Here is a 20,559-nt window from a genome sequence, read left to right on the forward strand (position 1 = left end):
AATATCTTAGAATAGCCTATAATAAAAATAATACGAAAAGGAATACATGTATGTATAATTGAATCACTATGCCGTACAGCAGAAATTAACATTGGAAACAACTATACTTCAATAAAAAAATTAGGTCATACTAATGGTTAAGAAAAAAGTAGTTTCAAAAGTGAAAAATTACTTTACTTTTTTAAAAAAAAGCTCCACCTTAATTGTTTTAAGTGAAGAAAATAAAAAAGACAAGAAAAACAAGTGGCCCAAGATCATGGAAATCCTTATTTGTTCAGTTTTTAAAATAATTTAGGGAGAAGGCATATATCAGTAAAGATTTTGCCTTTAAATCGTTTCACTTGGAAAACATCAACAACTTAGCATTTAAACGTGATTAACCACTTGCAAAGGGACTGAAAACATCCTCGGTATGTGTGTTCCCAAAACACACATTTTCCGACTGAGACTTTTAAACTGTCAGTGCCCGAGAGACAATGCCATTGACGTGTAACTGGCACTGGGTCGGCCAGTTAATTTTTCCCCCGGAGAGTGGTTTCGGGCGACAGAGCGGCGTCCTGGTTTCCCAGGTTGTTGTACTGACAAACTGCAGTGGGGTAAAGTCAAGGGGCCTGACAAAATCTCATTAATCATTTTAAATTAAATCCAACCCCCCTGTCCAACCGGGCCAAGAAGAAAGCCATTTTTGTTCCTAAACCAATGAAAACTTCCTCAGGAACGATTTGGTATCTTTCTCTTGCTAGTCTTTAATTTGATGAGACAAAAATAAAATAAAACAATCCACTTTTCTAAGCTCAGAAACAAAACATTTGTCCAGATATGATTTAACAGATCAACCAAGTGTCTTTTGAAAATAAAACAAATTTTGAACAAAAATACATGGAAACATTCTGAGGGGAAACTACACTAGTTAAATTAGGAACACAATTTATCTTTGTTTTCTGAATACTTCTATGAATTTATTTTGTTCTAAGATATGTGATCCTGAGTAATATATAAAAAAGTAACAAAAACAATCCGTCGTCCATAGTATTTTGGTGTATGATACTCCAGTCTCTTCTTTCCATTCATAGGTTTTGCTGCATTTTACATAACTGTAATGCGTGTGTATGTGTATAGTTTAAAATTCTTTTTAAAGTTTATCATTATTTATAACAACTTCCACATATTATTCATAAACATCATGGCATCATAGTCATATGTCATGAGGATGTATTCTGGCTTATTAACCTGTGCTCAGCGTAATATCTGGTACCCAATATGCTCTCAAATATTTGTTCTATGTTAGAACATCGCCGGGAGAGTTTGGGGCATTCCAGTTGCTTCTATCCTTTTTGTTTTCTTTAATGAAAAACAACGATGTGACGAAGAGTGTGGGTACTGCCTTTCCTCTGTTTTGGATTGTTTCCTTAGGATGGCTTCCCAAAGTGGACATATTCGCTTACAAATGCTTGAAAAAGAACTGTAGAGGCAGTTTCGTTATTAAGTGATATTTAAGAAAAAGTTCACTTTAAACACAGGTAAAACAGACTCCAATTAGAATAAACAGGTTATTATTTTAAATGTATAGACTTCCGAACGTGCTTACTCTCACTGAGCACCAGAGCAATTAATAATAGTGTCAAGCACGGGAAAGATCATTTCAGAGCAGTAACATCAATGACTCAAACTCCTAAAATTAAAAAAAAAAGACAATTTTCAAGTTACAAGGATTTATCCAAATACTTAAAATTAGACATCCTAGAGTGATGAATTTCCATCTAGAACAATACATAGGTTGAATCTGTGTTAGTAATTTTTAAAGCGTCGACTCTAGCACAGTCTGATTTGTAAACTGTGTACACCTGAAAGGTCTGGGTATTTTTTTTTTTTGAGATGCAAATAGTAAAGCCATCTTTCTACATACTTATACAGAAACTAAACCAGGACTACAGTAATTCATTCAGGTTTATTGAGAAATTGCTCTGGGCCAAGAAGAATAAAATTTTCACCTGCAAGAACTGAGACATTTGCCTTGGAAGGGGAAGAATCTGAGAACACTTTAAAGAACAAATACTATTTCAACAGGTAAAGAGTGGGAAGAGGTTACAAGTTTTCCAGAGAGAAAGCAGAACAGATGAAATTAGCATTCGTTTTAACAGAATGTACTTAGAAAAAAGTCCTGCTGATGGTAAACTTGGAGGGCACTCAGAGTTTTCAAGCATTTTCTCCCCTTTCCTTTCTTATCTTAAAAAAATATAATCGGCATTGTGTTTTAAAAACATAAGTGGTGATCGCGGACAGGAAGGACGCACCAGCAGCTCCTAGTCGGTGTGTTCTGGGCTGGAAACAGCACAGCTCTTACTGGGAAGGAAGGTGTGGACCGACAGATGCAGCGGAGCCTAAGAACTCTTGTGGGTTTCGGCAGAGCTCGGATTATACACTGAGTAGGAGGGTATCTGGTCAGAGACAACACAAAAACCATTAGCACTACTGTGATTTTCTAGCCTCAAAGAACTCAGCCCCAAATGGAAAAGGTAGACTCAAAAAGGCCTGAGTGTAGATGAAGGAAGACAAAAATCTCCTTGGGCCGAGGCTCATGCACAGGTCAGCATCCTTCCTGACACTCCCCTTCCCTAGCTCTTGGGATTCCCTCCTTCTCGGGCCCTTCTACAGTTTTAACGAACCGTGTTTTTTTCTGGCCTCTTTTTAACCTAACAAAACCTAGAATGCTGCCTTTCCCAATTGTTCCTTTTTACTCACCATATTCCCTTCAGAAGTGTCTTTCCCCCGCTTCACCTCATATACTCCAAATGCTATTGACCCCCCAAATTACGTATCCAGCCCTGATTTTATAAACTCTAGTCTGACTCTCTAGTGTCTGTTGATACTTTCGAATTCAAAGCATCCCCAAATTGGAATCATTATCTTTTCCGTTTCATTCCATCGATTGCTTATTCTATTAGCTTCCTTTGATTAGCGGACAACCAGATCCTGTTAGCAACTTTTCTCCCAAATCACTAAATCCTATTGGTTTCCAGTTTGTGTGTGTGTGTGTGTTTAAATTCATGCCTCCTCTCTATACCCTCTGCCATGTGCCTAGTTCAGGCCTTATGACAGAATCTGAGAGGCTGCAAGGCCCAGGGCTGCCTATGCTCTGCCATACTGTACACGCGGGACTTGAACATCTATGGGTTGTGTTATCCTGGGGGGGGGGGCCTGGAACCAATCCCCCAGGGATACTGATGGACGCCTCTACTGCACAAAGTGGGGAAGTCAACTGAATACTACTGACTTCTTAGTGGAAACAATGGAGGCCAGAAGACAGTGGAATAATATCTTTAAATTGCCAAAGACAAAAAACAAAAACCAAAAAAAACAAAAAAAAACCCCCAAAAACCTGTCAACAAAAATATTCTTCAAGAAGGAAACCAAAATAAAAACATTTTCATATAAAAGAAAACTGATACTTATCTCACTGCCAAGAGACCTCAACTGTAATGTTATAGTTTTCAGGCTGAAATGAATGACACTGCAAGGAAACTTGCATCCTCAGGAAGGAGTAAGAGTATTAGAAATGATAATGTGGGTAAACATGAAGGAGCATCTTCTCTTAATTTATTCAAAATATACATGACTGTTCACAGCAAAATACGCCATTATACTGTGGAGTTTGTAACATACGCTATACGCAAGACACGGGACAGCTGTCACAAGTGGGGGGATGGCGTAAACACGCCCCTGCGGCTACAGAGTTTATGTTTTACGGAACAGGCACAACGGTAGCTTAAATAGGTTTCATAAAGTTGCACGTCTTGATGTGGGTGTGGTTTACACAAGCGTACACACTTGTGAAGCCTCACTGATTAGCAGCCTTATTAAGAGTTATTTTGTCGTGGAATTCAAAATTATGCAATACATTTAGATATTTGCTTCAGAAACTGTTTACTACCAGTCTAGAAGTCCCTTTGACTTTTAAAAGTTGTTTTGTCTTCCGTTTTGTCTTTGAAAATTCTGTAGTATGTTCTTTAGTTGTAATATTAGGGTCAGATCTGGAAGTCAGGAGGCCACACACACACACACACACACTAGCAGCTCTGCTCACCGCAAGGGGCATCATTCCAAGGCTGATGCTTCTCGCTTAGAGCTATCTCCAGGGACCACGTGATTTACCGTGTAAATATACTGTTCTTTACTATTCCAATGCTAAGTGTCTTAATTATTAAATAAGCACTAATTAAGATGTACTTCATACATATGCTCCTCATCTAGCAGGAGTCTTCCTCTCATCACCCAACATGTGACACGTGTGAAAGCACAGCCCACGTCCAGGTCTCACCAGGACCTAGCACAATGCTTGGCGCATGGCGCGCCCTGCATAAATATTTACTGAATGAATGAATGAAAGCTGTTTGCTGTCATTCACAATATTCCTTCCCCAACTGATTCTGAACAGAAATCATCAAGATGAGGAGAACAGGAAGATCCGACTAATTACTTCAGATATAAGTTCTAATAACATTTTGTCCTTCTGTGTGGAAACCTTAGATTTGAACATGTTTTGCTCTCCTGAATGGTTTAAAGGACTTGATACTTAATGCAGAAGATTTAAAAAAATGAAGTGATGAATTTATGTTATAAAACTAAGTGCCTGTTTTGCATAGTCACAAATTGATGCTCTTTTCAAAGTTCAAAGAAAAGAGAAGCTGGCATTGGTTTCTATCAAAGTCAGATTCAACTTTTATGGAGTCAGTAATAAATTCACATTAGAATCAAATAAATTTCAGAACTCAGTTTGAGAGAAAAAGGAAAGGCTTTAGTTAAAATCTTTACAATAAAATAATTATGATTATAAATCTTTTTAGTTAAATATGTACACATTACATGGTATTTTAAAAAAGAATGGAAATGAATAAAGTTTTTCAGGCAAATCTAATGCACAAATATACCATCTTTTTTAGACTATAATGTCAGTTGAACATTCTTAAACAGCTGGGTCAGACAATGGCTCCGCTTTGTGCAAAACATGATAAGCAAAATTAAGAAAAATTCTGCAAAATTCTTTAGTTCCCCAAGGAAATTACTAAAAAAAGAAAAGAGTAAAAGAAAAAGAGGTTGTACAGTCAAGCTTGATTGTATACAGAGGCTAGAATGCCCAGCACTAATGCAACCCCCGTATCTGCTGAACAAGTCCTTGGGTAGCTTTAGTCTGAAGTTAAGAGGTGAGGTCCTAGCAATTGTGCTTTTATGCAGCCACGTGGCCAATAAGGTAGATGTTGTCATAAAGGTGCCCCACAAAATCTTCACTAATGTTTTGAGCAGCACGGCGGGTATTTCGAATAAATTCTCTTTTTGACATTTTGTTCTTCACGTGAGGGCTAGTGAGGTCAATGGAAAGCAGGATCAGAGAGTAACACAGCACATAGACGCCATCTGGAAGGAAGCAGAAACACCGCACATGGAGCATCGTGTTCAAACCAGGAAGACGCTGGACTCATCCTAAACTTAAAAACTTCAGAATTGGCTTTCTTTTCCTCTTGCTTTCAAATGTGGTAATTCCCTTCAACTACCCGCAAGATACATTTGCACCGTTGGTACACCTTCCCATTAAAAAAAAAAGTCACGTATTTATTTATGTATACTTTTATAAAAACCTAATGTAACTTGAAAGCATCTTTCATGACAAGAAAAAGCGTTAACCTGGTACTGCAGAATTCACATATTAATCTCAAAAGTAAATCTTTAGGAAAGAGACTGCTAAGCCTGAGCACCATGCAGGAAAAACATTTTCGTCTCTGTACGATTCACAGTGATAGTTGATGTTTCCCGCTAAAACAATGACAACCCTCATGATACTTGCTACCACTATCTGCTGCTCCCGTGGAGTTTATATTGCAGAATCTTGCAATCTTGATAAAGACTGTCCTGCATAAGCATGTTCAACAAATTTCTTGTGGTAGGAAACCGTTTTGGAATCTCGGCTTAATAAGATAAGCACAATGACATTTTTGATATGAAGAGATAAACAAAGCAATAGCACATGAAAAATAATGTAGGTGACAGGCTGTATCCTACACACAAATAATGAAAACCAGTCATACTAGAAACAAACTCTGGCAGAAAAAGTCTAGGTGTTACCTATGTAGTATGTATATTATTAAAAAGCTTCAAATTTTTAAAAAAATTTTAACTCAACTGTTTAATTAGACTAATAAAATATCCAATGCTTAACCATGAATTTTAAAGAATTTATATAGCTAAGTCTAACTCACAGTATATTTACCACACATACATGACAGCTGTGACAAACTAACGCAGTCACTGCTACAAGCAGTAAAATAAGTATCTGTAATTACTGGAAGCATTTTTCCCCATTGTGAGAAAAAAGTCTCATCTACGGCTGTTTTCACCTGGAGATGGGAATGGGCCAAGGAAGGAATTCACTATATGCATTCTTACCAGGACTAAGGCCAAGTTCTCTCATTAAATCAGGGTTACAAGCACAGAATCTATGTGAGAACTTTGTTATAAGTGTTTCAAGATACTCCCCACGCTCTTCAGGGGCATGGATGTGACGAAAAAATTCTCTCAGTGCATTGGGTAAGAACTGATTTCTAAAATTATGCAGTGTTACAAGGTCATCCAAGACATCTCTCCTAGTAGAAAAAGAAAAGGGTACAGCTTTAGTTAACGTTGCTCTATTAAAAAAATGATAGGAAAAATCATAAATTATTTATTTTTTGGATGAAAATACTTTATTGTTGATTACCAGATCAGCCAATCCTATAAAGCATGTCTTATAATTTTTTTACATTTAAGTATGAATATTTTTGAAATTTAAAACTTTTAAGCTTAAAATCAAAACAAGTTTTAGAAACTAGTGATGATAATTATAGAATTAAGAAAAAAATGACTTTTCCAGTCTTAAAAACAGCAACTTATTTTCAAGTAACTTCTTGGCTAAATCCAAATGAACAACAGAATTCTTTATTTTAAGGAGAATCTTCACCTTCCGTACCAATCTACATCACCAGAGGTCACAACTGTTTATTTAGGCTTTCTTTAAAGTGTCCACATATACCATACATTGTTCTAGAATCTGCTTTTGCTTGTTTCACATAATATTGTGAACAGCTTTCTGTGTCTTTACACATAGGTCTAACTCATCCTTTGCAATGGCTGCAGTGCACAGTATCCCACCTTATGGATAGAACAATTCTAATCACATACATTTAGGCTATTTGCAATTATATAAATATTTGTGTACATATGTGTGTATACGTAATTTTTTTTAATCAAGAGCATTCTAACAGTCACATTTTGTTATAATATGCTCCAATCCTTACTGAACTCAACCATGATTATATGAGCATAATCTTAATTTCTCCCCGTTGCTTATGTCAGGGACAGGCAAACTACAGCTAGTTGGCCAAATACTATGGCCCACTGCTTGCCTTTATAAAGAAAGTTTTACTAGAACACAGCTACACTCGTTTTATTTACTTATTGTGTATGTTTGCTTCCATGTCGCATTGGCAGGCTTATAAGTAGATCCGAGATGCAACAGAGATCATATGTCCTTCAAAGCATCAAATATTTACAGAAAGATGTGCTTCTTTACAGGAAAATGGCTGATCCCTCGGAAGTCAGCATTCAAAGACAAAAAGAGTGAATGACACCATCTTTATGTAAGAAATTTCTTTCAATGATCAATGAGCTGAACTGGAAACTCCTCAAAGACAGGAGTTTCTCTCTAGCAAAATTATCTCTCTGGACTATAATGAATATAAACAGTTGTTGAAAAATCCTGAGAAATTTTTTTAAAAACAGAGAATTACAATGGAAAGGGCAACACATTTTTGAGCTGTTATTTATAGTGTGAGATCTGAAATTTTTTAAATGGTAGTTCAGCAATGTCACATCAAAATATTTCCCCAATATTTGCATCTCCATTGATACCCAGAATTAACGAGTACAGATGAATGACTAGCAAGTCAGAACAGCATACGAAGCATCGTCTCTGTAAACCATCCTATTAAGTCACACTTTCAGACTCTTCAAACTTGTACACAAAGCTTTTGTGTAGTTTTCATGCAAATAAGCACATCTTATATCTGTAAGGTTGCTCTTTATGACAATTTGTCTATTTGATTTTTATATGGACAATTTCAAAATTCAGAGCTTTTAATTACCCTAGCACTTAGATTGTATGGCTAGTTACTAAGAAAAAAGGCTGCAACTTCCTCAAAAATATTTGATTTTGGTTCATTATCACAAAGATGTGGGGCTTTCATTCTGTGTTCGCCTGGGCCTTTTTGTTCGTTTGTTTTAACCTGTACAGTGGTAACTTCCTCATCAACAAGTTAAAGCTCACAAGATAATATGCAAGATACAGGACTCCTTTCCCTGTTTCTACTCAATTTTATTAACTAGCTGACTGCCATGTGGTATAGTTTTTAAAGTAAAACTTAACTCATTAAAAGCACTACTTAACTCATTTCTGATGAAAAATTAAATATTTTTATTTTTACCTTTCATCAAGATAGATTCTCAGTTTTTTCCAGTTTAGTGTCCTTGTACAGAAGATGAACTTTGCTATCTCCTTTGGTGAATCGTCTAGGATGCCCTTGGACATAAGGTAGTTCACCCCCTAAGGCAGAGAGACAAGTCTACGTGAATACGATCAGCCTTTACCTACACATTTAACAACGAGGCGACAGCACAACAACAGCTACAGGCTTTTTCCAGCATTAATAGGCTTTTACAGCTTTAACATGCAAAGTACAAGCTAGAACTTGAACCGAAACTATTACTTGTGGTTGATAATTTACATGCAATGAAAAGTAGGAAATTCAAAGTTAAGACTCCTAAAGAAATCCAAGTTCAATGTCCTGGCTCACGTCAGCTAAAACTACCTCTCCAGAAATCTGACCCAAATTGGTGGAGGTGGTTGGGGGCGACTATTATCTAGACTTTAAAAATAAGCCTTATAACAGACACTTCAGCTGCCTGACGGGAAATACGACTTCTCAGAACTCAGATACCTACTGTAATTCACTTTCCAAGGAAATAGCTTCTTGAGAAAAAAAGAATTCTTCACATAAAAGACTAACGATTTTATAATCGTTATAAAGATTATAGCGAAAAAAAGAAATAATTATTTAACTTAAAATGGGCAGAGTTCCAGACTGGTTCATGAGTTGTACACATTTTGGCTTTAGGCATAGCTAAATTCGTACAGAATTTAGCACCGATACACACTGAAGCTAAACACAATAAGACAAAATAATTTCAATGTTTTTCATAGGATTTATCTTTGAATTTCCTTTTCTCTGCATGCAAAGTTTTCCAGAGAAGCATTACCCATAAGGTTGCACTCTACTTTAGATTTAAACCAACGACAATCAAACAGCAACAAAAAAATCAAACACTGAAACTAATGTTCTCTCATGTATATGAAGGTCACATTCATAAATGCCTCGTGTGGATTTGAATGTGAAGTTATTGAAATAAAAGGCAAGTGTGTTTATTTCAACACAGTTACCCAGATACATGCATCCCCATGAATGCTTTGTCTGGATAACAGCACATGTACAGTTAATTGGTAGAGAAAATGACGTATCATATACACGCAACACACTATTTTCACACATAAAAATTCCTTCAGCATTTCTTCCCTTTACAAACATTTACATAGTACTCAGAAATATTGCATATATTAGGAATTCAAGAAGCTGGAAGTTGTAAAAACTCTTTATGAGTTGGTTATAAAACCTCTCAGGATAAAACCTTGCTCATAAAATTTTTATATTAAATATCTAAAGCAATTTGGTACCACGAGGGTATGTTTTGGAAAGTTTATAATTATCTGTAAACTGTACTTCAAAGATAAGATTTTTATATAAAACTAATTTTATGAGCCATTAGGATAATACCCTATTAGCAATGTTATCAAATCCTCATAAGAATTTTAAAAGTACAAAAGCAATCCTAAAGCAGTGATTTCATTTTTTTTTAAACTTTTTTTTATTGAGTTATAGTCACTTTTACAATGTTGTGTCAAATTCCAGTGTAGAGCACAATTTTTCAGTTATACGTATACTAAAGCAGTGACTGCAAAACGCATACAGAGAACAGAATATGGTAACGTGGAACTCTGTCAGTTCAATGGTGAGCATATTCCAGAACGCATCCTGGACCCCAGGCCAGAGGACGTAGCATGATCAAGATGGAAAGGCAAAGAATCTGTTTGGAAGGGGGCTCTCAGCAGCCGTCTGAGGGGCAGGCACTAGGAAACTGGAATGCCTCTTCCATCCTTTCCTCCATTAGTTTGAACAATCGAGAGTTGACTGTATATTTATTGATCTATTTAGCAAAATTAAGTCAAGTTGGACTTCTTCCAAAATTCCTCCATTTAAAAGCATAACAACATAACAGAAGTATTTCCAGTGCTTAATTTTAATCCAAGTGATTCAAAGACAAAGGGATGTCAATTAAGCAGTAATTAATAGATCCTTTATTCATGCCTACTTATAAATCAATATTTAAGAGATATAAAACTAATTCTAATTTATTTTAAAAATTATACAAAATATAAAAACACTAATGTGATCCATTAAATAGTATACAATTCTCTAATTATGTGACATATGCCATCTTGGTATCATTGGATGCTCCTTATTAGCTATACATTGACAGTGGTATTCACCTTACGCAAGCATCACACAATTGCTGGTCATTTCCTTTTTGATTTTTAATGAAGTTTTGAAAGAATGGTACAGAGGGATCATGAGGCCATACAGAGTATTAAACAGGACTAGCACGCTTAGCAGTGTGTGTGTGTGGGGGGGAGGGGTGGTGTGTCACAAGCAGAAGAAATCGCGGACAGTGATACTAGCCCAAAGTAACATACTTTCCAGAAAAAGGCTGTAGCTCACTGTCATCTACATGATTCACTAAAAAATGTCCAATTCTGGGTGTCACATTTTAGACGCATATTCACAAACTACAACTATCTGAATAAAGGAAGTCTGGACCTGACTAGAAGTCATGCCACATGAGGAAAGGCGAAGATATTTGGGAAAGAGGAAAAGATTAAGACATTCAGACATCTGGAAAGATGAGGACTTGTGACATCTTCTGCGTCACAAGGAAAAAGGAACAGACATCGTGTGTGGTTTGAGTGAAGACCTTAAGCTAACGGAAGCTACAGAACTTTTTCCCAAAATGATGCACACTGCCAGGTTTTCAGTGATAGACACTGAGAAGTAGAAGAGTTTTGCTTTAAGAAAATTAAAAAACAGTGACTTTCAAGAGGTCCCTTTACACAGAGTAATGGGAACTTAAGTCCAAGCAGAAAGCTAACAAATGAGCAAGGTGAGGAAGCCGAGTAGAGCCTACTCAGTTGAAAAATGGATTAGTAGACAGGAGGAAAAAATGGCAAAATTAAAGGGCAGAAGACAAGAGAGAGGGGGATAACTGGAGCAGCCAGGTAGAGGGTGGGGGGTGGCAGAGGACCGAAAACACAGAAGGAGTCTCCCATGCTTTCCAAGCCTGGAGGACAGGATGCTGGCACTGGCTCAGAGACTGGTGCATTAAAAGAAAACACAGAGTGCGTGTCACTTTTCTTTTTAGGGAGGACAAGCCACCTGGAGAGAGTTGGAAAAGAGAGCTGACTCGGATCCTCGAGGAAAACGGTAAAGATTTCTATGGCAGTGGTGCAAGGGGACGAAGGGAACCCACGAGCAGCAAACAAAGGAGTGCCGAGCAGAGTGCAAACCCAGGAGAAATGGAGATGAGCTCATCGCGTCCTGTGCTGAGGTTTTCTTTAATGGAACACATGTTTTCAGTGACTCAAAGACAAAAAAATCAAGAAATTCTGTAAAGCATTCTCCATGGAGTATGTCACTAAAATTTGTTGTGCGAATGATAGCACCGAGATTTAAATCACCAAATCAGAGTGGTAAGCTGTTCAGATGTAACGTGTAGGTGGCAGACAAGTAAGTCAAGAAAATATACACAAACAGCTACACCCAGTATTAAGAAGGAATCAGAGGGACGAGAGGGCTGTGTCGGTGCTCAGCCACCTACATAGCGCATCTCTCCAGTTTCTGATTACAGTCAAGGAGGCCCCCCGCCAGCAGTCCCTGCTGTAAGGTACACCTACCCTCTTTTCTTCTATTACATAAATACCCGTGTTTTCTCTCCTCTTTTAATAAAACCTACTTTTTTTTGAATCAAATCATTATTATACACAGTACACTTCAAAAGCAAAATCTACTATATATATGTTTAGAGCCAGAAAAAAATATATTTGGGAACAAAGTGAATTCTGCTAAACCAGGCATGCAGAGCCAAATGCAAAACCCCCCTCAGCGGGGACCCTAAAACTGCTCTAAATAATGAAGTCATAATTAAAAAAAAAATGCTGACTACTGGTACTGAAAGTGCTGGCGGCGGGCCCAGGCACTTGGCAGGAATGCCGTGTAACAGTTGGTATCAATAAAAGAAATCACCACTAAAACAACACTGACATACTAGGGAGCACCCTTAATGTGTTTTCCTAAAGAACAACTTAGCACAGAGATTTGCTAAAACATCTGCTTTAGCTAGTTTTGTTAAAATTTGCTGTTGAAGAAAATGTAAAAACTCCAGTACCATGGCTACTCCTTTCCACGTACTAAAACCTGTCCTTTGAACATTATATACTAGAAAGCAAACTGGACACTGCATTTAACTTTCTTTTTCAAAGGACATTTGGAAATGTACTCTGAAAGTTTTCAGGGAAAAAGTCCTTAAATTTTAACAACGAATATTTGTAAAACAAAATACTTCAATCTAGATTTCTAATTTTTGCTTCAAAATGAGAACCGAATTAATATTTTAACATATTCTTTTATATTATTCTCTATAAGATATTAAATATAATCCCCTGTGCCGCACAGTAGGACCTTGCTGTGGATCTATTTTAATGTAGAGGAGTTTATATCTGCTCAAGTCCACATTTTAACCAGAGACACGAATTACTGAAGTGTAACATCTTCATACTAAAAGTAATGTAAAAATAAGGAGATACAATATATATTATGAAAGATTTTATTTTAAAATCTTAATTATTTCTAAAAAAATGCTATTTTTAGAAACATCAGAGGGCAGCCCTCTGCAGGTCGGACGAGCACTCCCACAGTCCAGTTTGTAAACAGCAGTAGGGGTTAAGGTGCCCTCAGGTCACTGGAAGGTTCTACATGACTCATAAGTAAGAGGAAAGGGGTAATAAATACTAGGGAAGAAACAGGAAGATAATGTTGATGTCAGGTTGAGATCTGAGCTGCAGATTTCAGTCTTGCTTCTTTCCCAGGAAGGACAGAGCACACACTGCCCGTGTTCATGGGGAGAAGTGACAGTTGTAAGGAGGAGAGAGAGCGCCAGAGCAGCCAGTTCCCTCTGGCTCAGTCACTGAAACTGGTTCAAACACCATGCTCTATCTTGAGGATGATGAAAAGTCATGAGCGTGGAATACATGGACTGGCGCCAGTTTACTCCAGGACCTCGTTTGAATGGGCAAGGACTTCAGCTTCTAGGAACAATTAATGGAGGACTTTTTGTACATGAAAGGGCACAATGCTGAGGAATTGCTAAGAACAGTCATACAGACACCCTAAATTATCTGTAGCTATAAGATGTCAGCAGGAAACCCACATAAAGGAGGGACAGTTCAAAGAAAATCAAAAGAAAAATGGAGAATCACCTCGAATGGAGTCCAGGGAAAGTGGAGGAGAGACGCAGGAAAGATCTTTCTGCTTCTTTTTCACAGGACGAGAAGGCAATGACATTAGACAAAATAACATGAGCCACGTTATCTAAGGTTTCAAGTAACAATAAAAAGTCCCTATTAATTAGTTCTAGTAACTGCAAACAGAAAAGAGCCACTCCTGTGAGTTCTAATAGCTGTCCCCCGAAAGGAGTCACGCCTGTAACTGGGATGGATCAATGCATGGGAAGATGAAGTCACTTCCTAAACGATAAATTACTATAATAATCAAATACGGCAACCATTATTGTAATTAGTATTGACAAATATGCTGGTAGGTGAGGTAAGCTTCTAGAAAAAGCCCCATCTCTAATCTCTCTGTAAATCAGAAAAAGACAACATTCTAATCAAAATATGGAGATAGAACTATTAGGTTAAGGTATGATGAATAATGCTTCAAACTAACGATAAAGTGACATATGTGAGCACCAATATTAGTTAACTTAGAATCCCTGCTTTATAAAAAAAAATCACACACAAATTCTGTTTGCACTATGTGCATATATACATACACACACACGGCTATTTAAATGACTTAACTACTTTGATATGTAAAAATTGCAATTTTATCATATTACCTAGACTCTGGAATGTACATTTATAAATATATTTTAACAGCTCTGAATCAATTTTTACACAAGATTTTTAAACAATAGTAGACAAGAGAGAAGCTGGGACGTATATGGTGGTTTCCCTGCCAGCACATGTGCATAGTTCTTCATGGAATCCAGGTTGTCTGTTCGTCCTGCCACTGTTTAAGCCAAGACACATGTTTCAATTTGAACATAATTTTGGATCCCCTATTAATTGCTTAAAATGTCTTCACAAAGGTTAAACTAAACAGTACCACTGAACCAAAAAGGTACTATATATGCAAAGACTGCTCATCACACGTCAGAAAATAAAATTAAAAGCAAAGCAGATGACCATCTGAGGAAGATGCTGGTGTGACTGGTACACACTTCATGAGGGACCATGACTCGGGTGTCAATTACTTAGCCACCACAATCCAGAAGTTCCAGGAAAGGAAGAACCCACAAGCCTAGAGCAGTGCCCGGCTGCAGGTACGGTGACGTGTGCAGTTGTGCCTCTAGTATAAATAAAAAGCTACATTTTCGTGAGTGCTTGGAAGTACTAAACATTTAACACGTATTATTTAATCTAATCTTCACAGCACCACCATGATATAGGTACCACTACTGTCCCCATTTTAGAGATGGGGAAACTGAAGCACAGAGAGTGTAAATAATTTGCCAGAGGTCAAAGTCATGTTACTAGTAATAGACAGACACTTAGCAAATATCTGCTGAATGAATGTTTCAATCTATCTGTACAAAGCTTCCAGCTGATGCTGAAGAGAAGCTGTAAACTTGTAAGGATTATATAATTCAAATAGGGGGGAAAAGAGGAAAATCGTAACAAAAGAAAAAATAACATAGCAAAAACCTGTGAGTTGGACCAGTACACTGGAAATGCCTCACACTATAAACTCCCAAAGTCGAAGTCACCATTCCGAAAATAAAAAGCAACATGTTACTCTGGTGATATATTTAACTGCTAATAACTGGTTCGCAAAGATCTTGAGCCTTTGATTATAAAGAAGGCATCTCTAAAAACTTTATGATATGAAAGGGGAAAGCTATATAATCTTATGGATAAATGTACACTACAATTAGTTGGTCAAAAAATTGTGTTTAATGTAGTATTTACAATACAGTACTTCCATATTGCAAAAGCTGCAGTTACACTGATGGATGCTACACACTGGTGACAGCCAAGAGCTGAAGAAATAACTGTCTTTCCGATTTCTGATAAAGCACTTGTCTTTGGCTGACATCTACTGTGACACTGGTAGCAGCTATTTTAAATTCAAGAAAGATATGTAGGAGAGACAACTAACTTGGATATTAATGCTGAGAACTTAAATCTAGGCAGTGATGTCAAGTTTCCCTGAGTCTGTGGTCACATCAGATAAGGAAGAACATTGTAAGAGGTGTCAAGGTGGTCAGACAGGGTATCGTAAGGAAACAAAATGCAAACAGGTTTTTCTTTAAAATGTACTTAAAACATTCATACAATACTGCAAAGTCTCTGGGTACATTGATCTCAACTGGCAACAAAATTCAAACAAAGGAAAACATTTGCTCATTTTAGCATTTCATATTTATAGTATGAATATGCTAAAATATTCTCATTTTATTCTTTCCTCTAGTTCAAAGTCCTAGATCAATACAGTGTGCACTAACTGCTGTTTGCTTTTATTGCAGACAATTCACGCTAATCAGATAGCAAGTTATCTCCCGTAATATACTGAGGAAAACAAAAGCAAAACCCATCAGGTGGGCTGAGTGATGAACACACTCTGGAACACTCTAGACCTGAATCTTTTTCAGTTAGATACAGACTAGAGAAGGGCCAGGGAAAAAGATTCTCCTGGAAGCTTCTGGAAGGTTTATACTGAGTCTACAAATGTCCTTCTGTGGACTGATTCTAAATCACATGCTGGAATGACTCTTGGAGACAAGGAAGGGTAAGGGAGGGTGGCGAAGATACTGCAGGGTCAGGGCAGAGTGTAAAATACATTTAACCTAATAGACACAGGATAAAGTTGTCTTCTTAACCATAAAACCAATACCTGATGAATCAGACTGAAAACAGATAGAAACACACACACACCCCTGCATCACGTTGCCCTCAAGAAAGTGAATGGCCTCCAGTTTAGTATGACTTGACTAGCTGTACCAGGTTGAAGGTTACTAACCCATCTAGACAGAGGATAATATTTGGTGTCTGAGAGGCACAGTTTTGCACTTTGACTCTCATGATAATCAAGGGAAAAGGACTTTGCTAATGAACTTGAGGATTTTCGCTCCTTTGGGTAAATAATCTTTTTTAGAGGAGAACCTGTATACTTGGGGAGGGGAGCTTCTCCCATTGTCAACTAGCTCTTTCTGCTCTAATTAAATTCTCATCAGCAAACTGGAGATAAAATTAATCAATTTGCTAATGAGAACTATTTTTATGAAAAGAACTTTTGTTCAGGATTACATCTCAAACTCCTACTAATCTCGGAGGTCAGAACTGGATTACACGGATGTCACGGAAGCCAAAGGGAATGGAAGTAACATGACTAGCTTGGAATAATGAATATCTGACTCTTGACGAGTAGTGACACCTTCTTGGCAGGCTGAGGTTCTTGATAGAGTGCGGAGTCTAAGTGCTAGGATTTAAACCCTGCCCATTCAGGGCTACTGTGATTTTTGAAAAATAGCTTTTACAACAGGATATAGTGGTACTAGAGGTAACTCTAAGATATCTCCTGGGTTCCACGAATATCCTTTTGTTCTTCCACACCGGGTGGCATTAACTATTTCCTTCTGGCAATCAGGCTTACTCACTGCAACCACAGCATAATTACTACCTTTGTTTTCATTTGTTTGTTTGTTTTTCTTTTGGTCCTAAAATGGCAGGAAGATGGTCCCCGCAAGCAATCTGAATTGTCGTGCCTCTGGTGTCCATATTCCTGTTTGGGAATTAAGATCTCTGAGCCAGCAGAGCCTCAAAACAAGGGAAGCCAAATCACAAATCTTCCAAGTGGCTCACTTGAGGAAACAGTACTGCTGATGCCGGAGCGCGTGCCCAAAGGCCATTTCTCTCTTTCACTGCTTCTAGCATCTCAGCCACAGTTGCTAAATCATGGTAAGTCTAAGCCAATCACAGAATTTTTTCTAGTCTGTTCTCTATTGGTCTAGGGGTGTTCATAGGATTCAGCTGTGTTCATATGAAATGAGCAGAAGTACACTGAAGTGTCTGGAAAGGGTTTTTTTCTGCCTAATATGCATAAGGGATTGGAGGAGAGAGTCAGTCTGCCCCCTTGCTCTGTGCTGAGGGTGACTTTCAGACGAGACTGCGATAAGCCTGAGCAGTGGCAGCCATCTTGTTACCCAGAGAGGGCAAAAGTCAACACACCAAGGTCCCAGGATGAGACCCTGTATCCCCGATGTGACTCTGGGACACCTATCCCTGGTGTCCTGGGAAATAGGTAAGTGTGTATGGTTTAAGCCATTATTAAGTTCTCCATTCCTTCAAGCCACAGACACCCTGGAGGAAACATTCAGGGAAAGCGGGTTCTGCAGGGAGGTCACAAAACCTTGTGCTGGCTGAGCGGAGCGGCACCGTGAAGGGCGGTGAGGACCCAGTTATTCCTAAATTATAGTTCAGCTCACAACATAAGCTAAGAATTTAGGAACTTTAGTTTCTCTCTCTCTGTGCTACAAGGCATTGCTCAAAGCACAACCATCTTATGGTCTACCTGGCTCAGGTTCCACAACCTACAGCTTAAGTTTATTGCTGAGAGACTGACTGATCTACTTGCAGTGGAAAGACACAGTCAAATCTCTAGACCTAGAGAACTAACCTCAAAAGGCAGTACATTTGCCGAATTAAAAAAGCATCTTTAGTGGCCTGTCAACCTTCACTAGCAATACCCCTCTGTGGCAAGAGATACTGAAGTTTGATGAAGTTAGTGTGAAGAACGAGATACCAAGGACATGGCAATGAACGACCTGCCCCAAGTTATTTGACATGGAAGCTTAATCAGTGTCCACAGGTAGTTATTTGAATACAATATTGCTATCAAGTTTGTCGTCCTACCCTAGTTTTCCAAACTAACACTTTCTTTAATATGTCAGACTACAATCAGATACAGAACACGAATAAAGCTGTTTGCCAAGCTCTCAGCTCTCAGTTTTACCAACTTTTTTGTAATTAATACTATTTTGTAATTAATACCAAAGAAAAGAGAACAAATAAATACAGATCCATAGACTTTCAATAAAAAGAAGATTGCAGGTAAAATCAACATCAGACAGCTGTCAGTGAAGAAGGTATTTCAATCATTCAGTCCAGATGTGTCTATTCATTTAGGAGCACATATTTATCTGCACACAGGTAAGATTACAGATGATCCATACGAGCATTCCTTAGAATGCTTTCCCTGGAATGCTACTTTATCCCCACCCCACCCCGCAAAAAAGATACTATGTCAAATCAACTTGCATAATTCAGTACAGGACACCCTCCTCTTAGCTATTCACAATGTGCATCAATACGTCAGGGACTTTGGAAAGTTATTCTGTAAGTGAGCCAACTAATCATAACCTATCATGACCAAACTTATTAGACTTGGGAATCTTTTGACAACGTCCATTATCCTGTGGAATAACTATTTCAAAGCATACACCTGGGAAATGCTTATGTGTACACTCTGATGATATCAAGGCTTTCTATCTCTAAGAATACATTTATTTTTCATAACAGTTTCTATGCTATGAAGTAACGGCAATAAACATTTTGCTGCTGTTTATTTGAGCAAAAAGTCAAGAAGATGTAATATATGAGATATTATAAAAATTGAGTACAAACTCCTGAGTTCTTTTCTGTAAGTTCTACAAATTTCCTGTTTATATTTTTGCTGGTCCAACAACAAAAAGAATATGTTATCTTGAAAATAATTTGCTTACACATTTCTCTCTAAAACATACATGCTCAGGTAAAATTTAAAATGTGAAAAAGTGTTTCTCATAATAGATTTTATCCCAGATCAATCTAATACAATGCATACAATAGGTCTCTCTGTATGAACATAGGGAAAGGGTGCTTATATCGTTTAAGAAAAAAAAAGACTTCTTTTACCCAACCCCAATGAAGATAGTATTTAAGAAAACTTTTCATAAACATATTTATACAAACAAAAATAAGCCTATAATTTATTAAGGCTAAATCATATTCACTACCAATTTCAGACTCTAAATTTAAAAATAACTATGTCAAGAAAATGTTTAATACTAATTGCAGCACAAGGAATATATAATTTATACATTGATTGGTAAAATCTGGTTCATCAGTAAAATTACTTTATTATAATACTGCTGTGGAATAGGACCACACACACAACTTGTGCATGCAGGGGAGATACAGCCTAATGTCAACAGATGGGTTTTAGCACATTCCTTTACTAGGATGTGGTCACCTGCCACAAAGTACACAAGCTCATGCACCAGGTCAAGACTTTACATCCAGCTGAGATCACAATGTCATGCATGTAACAGCAGCGTGCTAGACAATCGTACCACAGTCTGAGCGGAAGTTCTCCCCCACCCCATGAGCCACTGCCAGCAGCTGCTGTGGGGTGTGGTTACCCATATCCGTGACATGAACGATGTCCTTTGGAGAATCTTGTTCCCTGTGGCTGTAAGTATTCTTATTTTTATAATATTTTAATGGCGCTTGCTATCAAAATGTTAAGTACAGAACTAGAAATTATGGAAAAGTAGACTTGTTACAATACTAAACAATCATATACACATCTTATCGCAGATACTTACAATAAACACCACTTACATTTAAACATATCAGCAAAAGTAACTGACTTCTCAGGCTTCAATGAACCCAACGTAACACATCTGATGACAGTGATCCAGTGAGGGGGGAAAAAAAATCAACCTCCATAAAGTACTTCCTGATTCCTAGCACTAAAACATCATGGCAAGAGTCATTCTAAAACCTGGCCAAAGGATGACTCATATAGGTGAGTTCTATATAAAAACATTTATTAGGATAACTCTTTCAATTACATGATTTCAATTTTGAAGGCTTGACTTGGATAAACAACAAAACTGACATTGATTATCAGTCAATTAAAGAAAGTATGGAATAGTCATTAAAATACTTCTCATTTCCCTGCACCTACAAGTATATTCCAGTGTCCC

At 37.5% G+C, this 20,559-nt stretch overlaps 1 protein-coding gene across 1 annotated transcript in view; it reads right to left on the bottom strand.

Moving 5' to 3' along the window:
• Nucleotides 1-4,773: 4,773 nt before the first annotated feature.
• The window catches only part of FBXO8 (F-box protein 8), a 34,481-nt gene continuing 18,695 nt past the window's right edge, over nt 4,774-20,559 (bottom strand). The window contains exons 4-6 of the mRNA XM_006203175.3: nt 8,511-8,629; nt 6,439-6,635; nt 4,774-5,412 (exon numbers count right to left, since the gene is read on the bottom strand). Of these exons, the coding sequence (XP_006203237.1) occupies nt 5,225-5,412; nt 6,439-6,635; nt 8,511-8,629 (504 nt within the window). The 3' untranslated portion in view covers nt 4,774-5,224. The remainder of the gene's footprint in view (nt 5,413-6,438; nt 6,636-8,510; nt 8,630-20,559) is intronic.

Source organism: Vicugna pacos, chromosome 31 (assembly GCF_048564905.1).
Source record: "Vicugna pacos chromosome 31, VicPac4, whole genome shotgun sequence".
Taxonomy (NCBI): Eukaryota; Metazoa; Chordata; class Mammalia; order Artiodactyla; family Camelidae; genus Vicugna; species Vicugna pacos.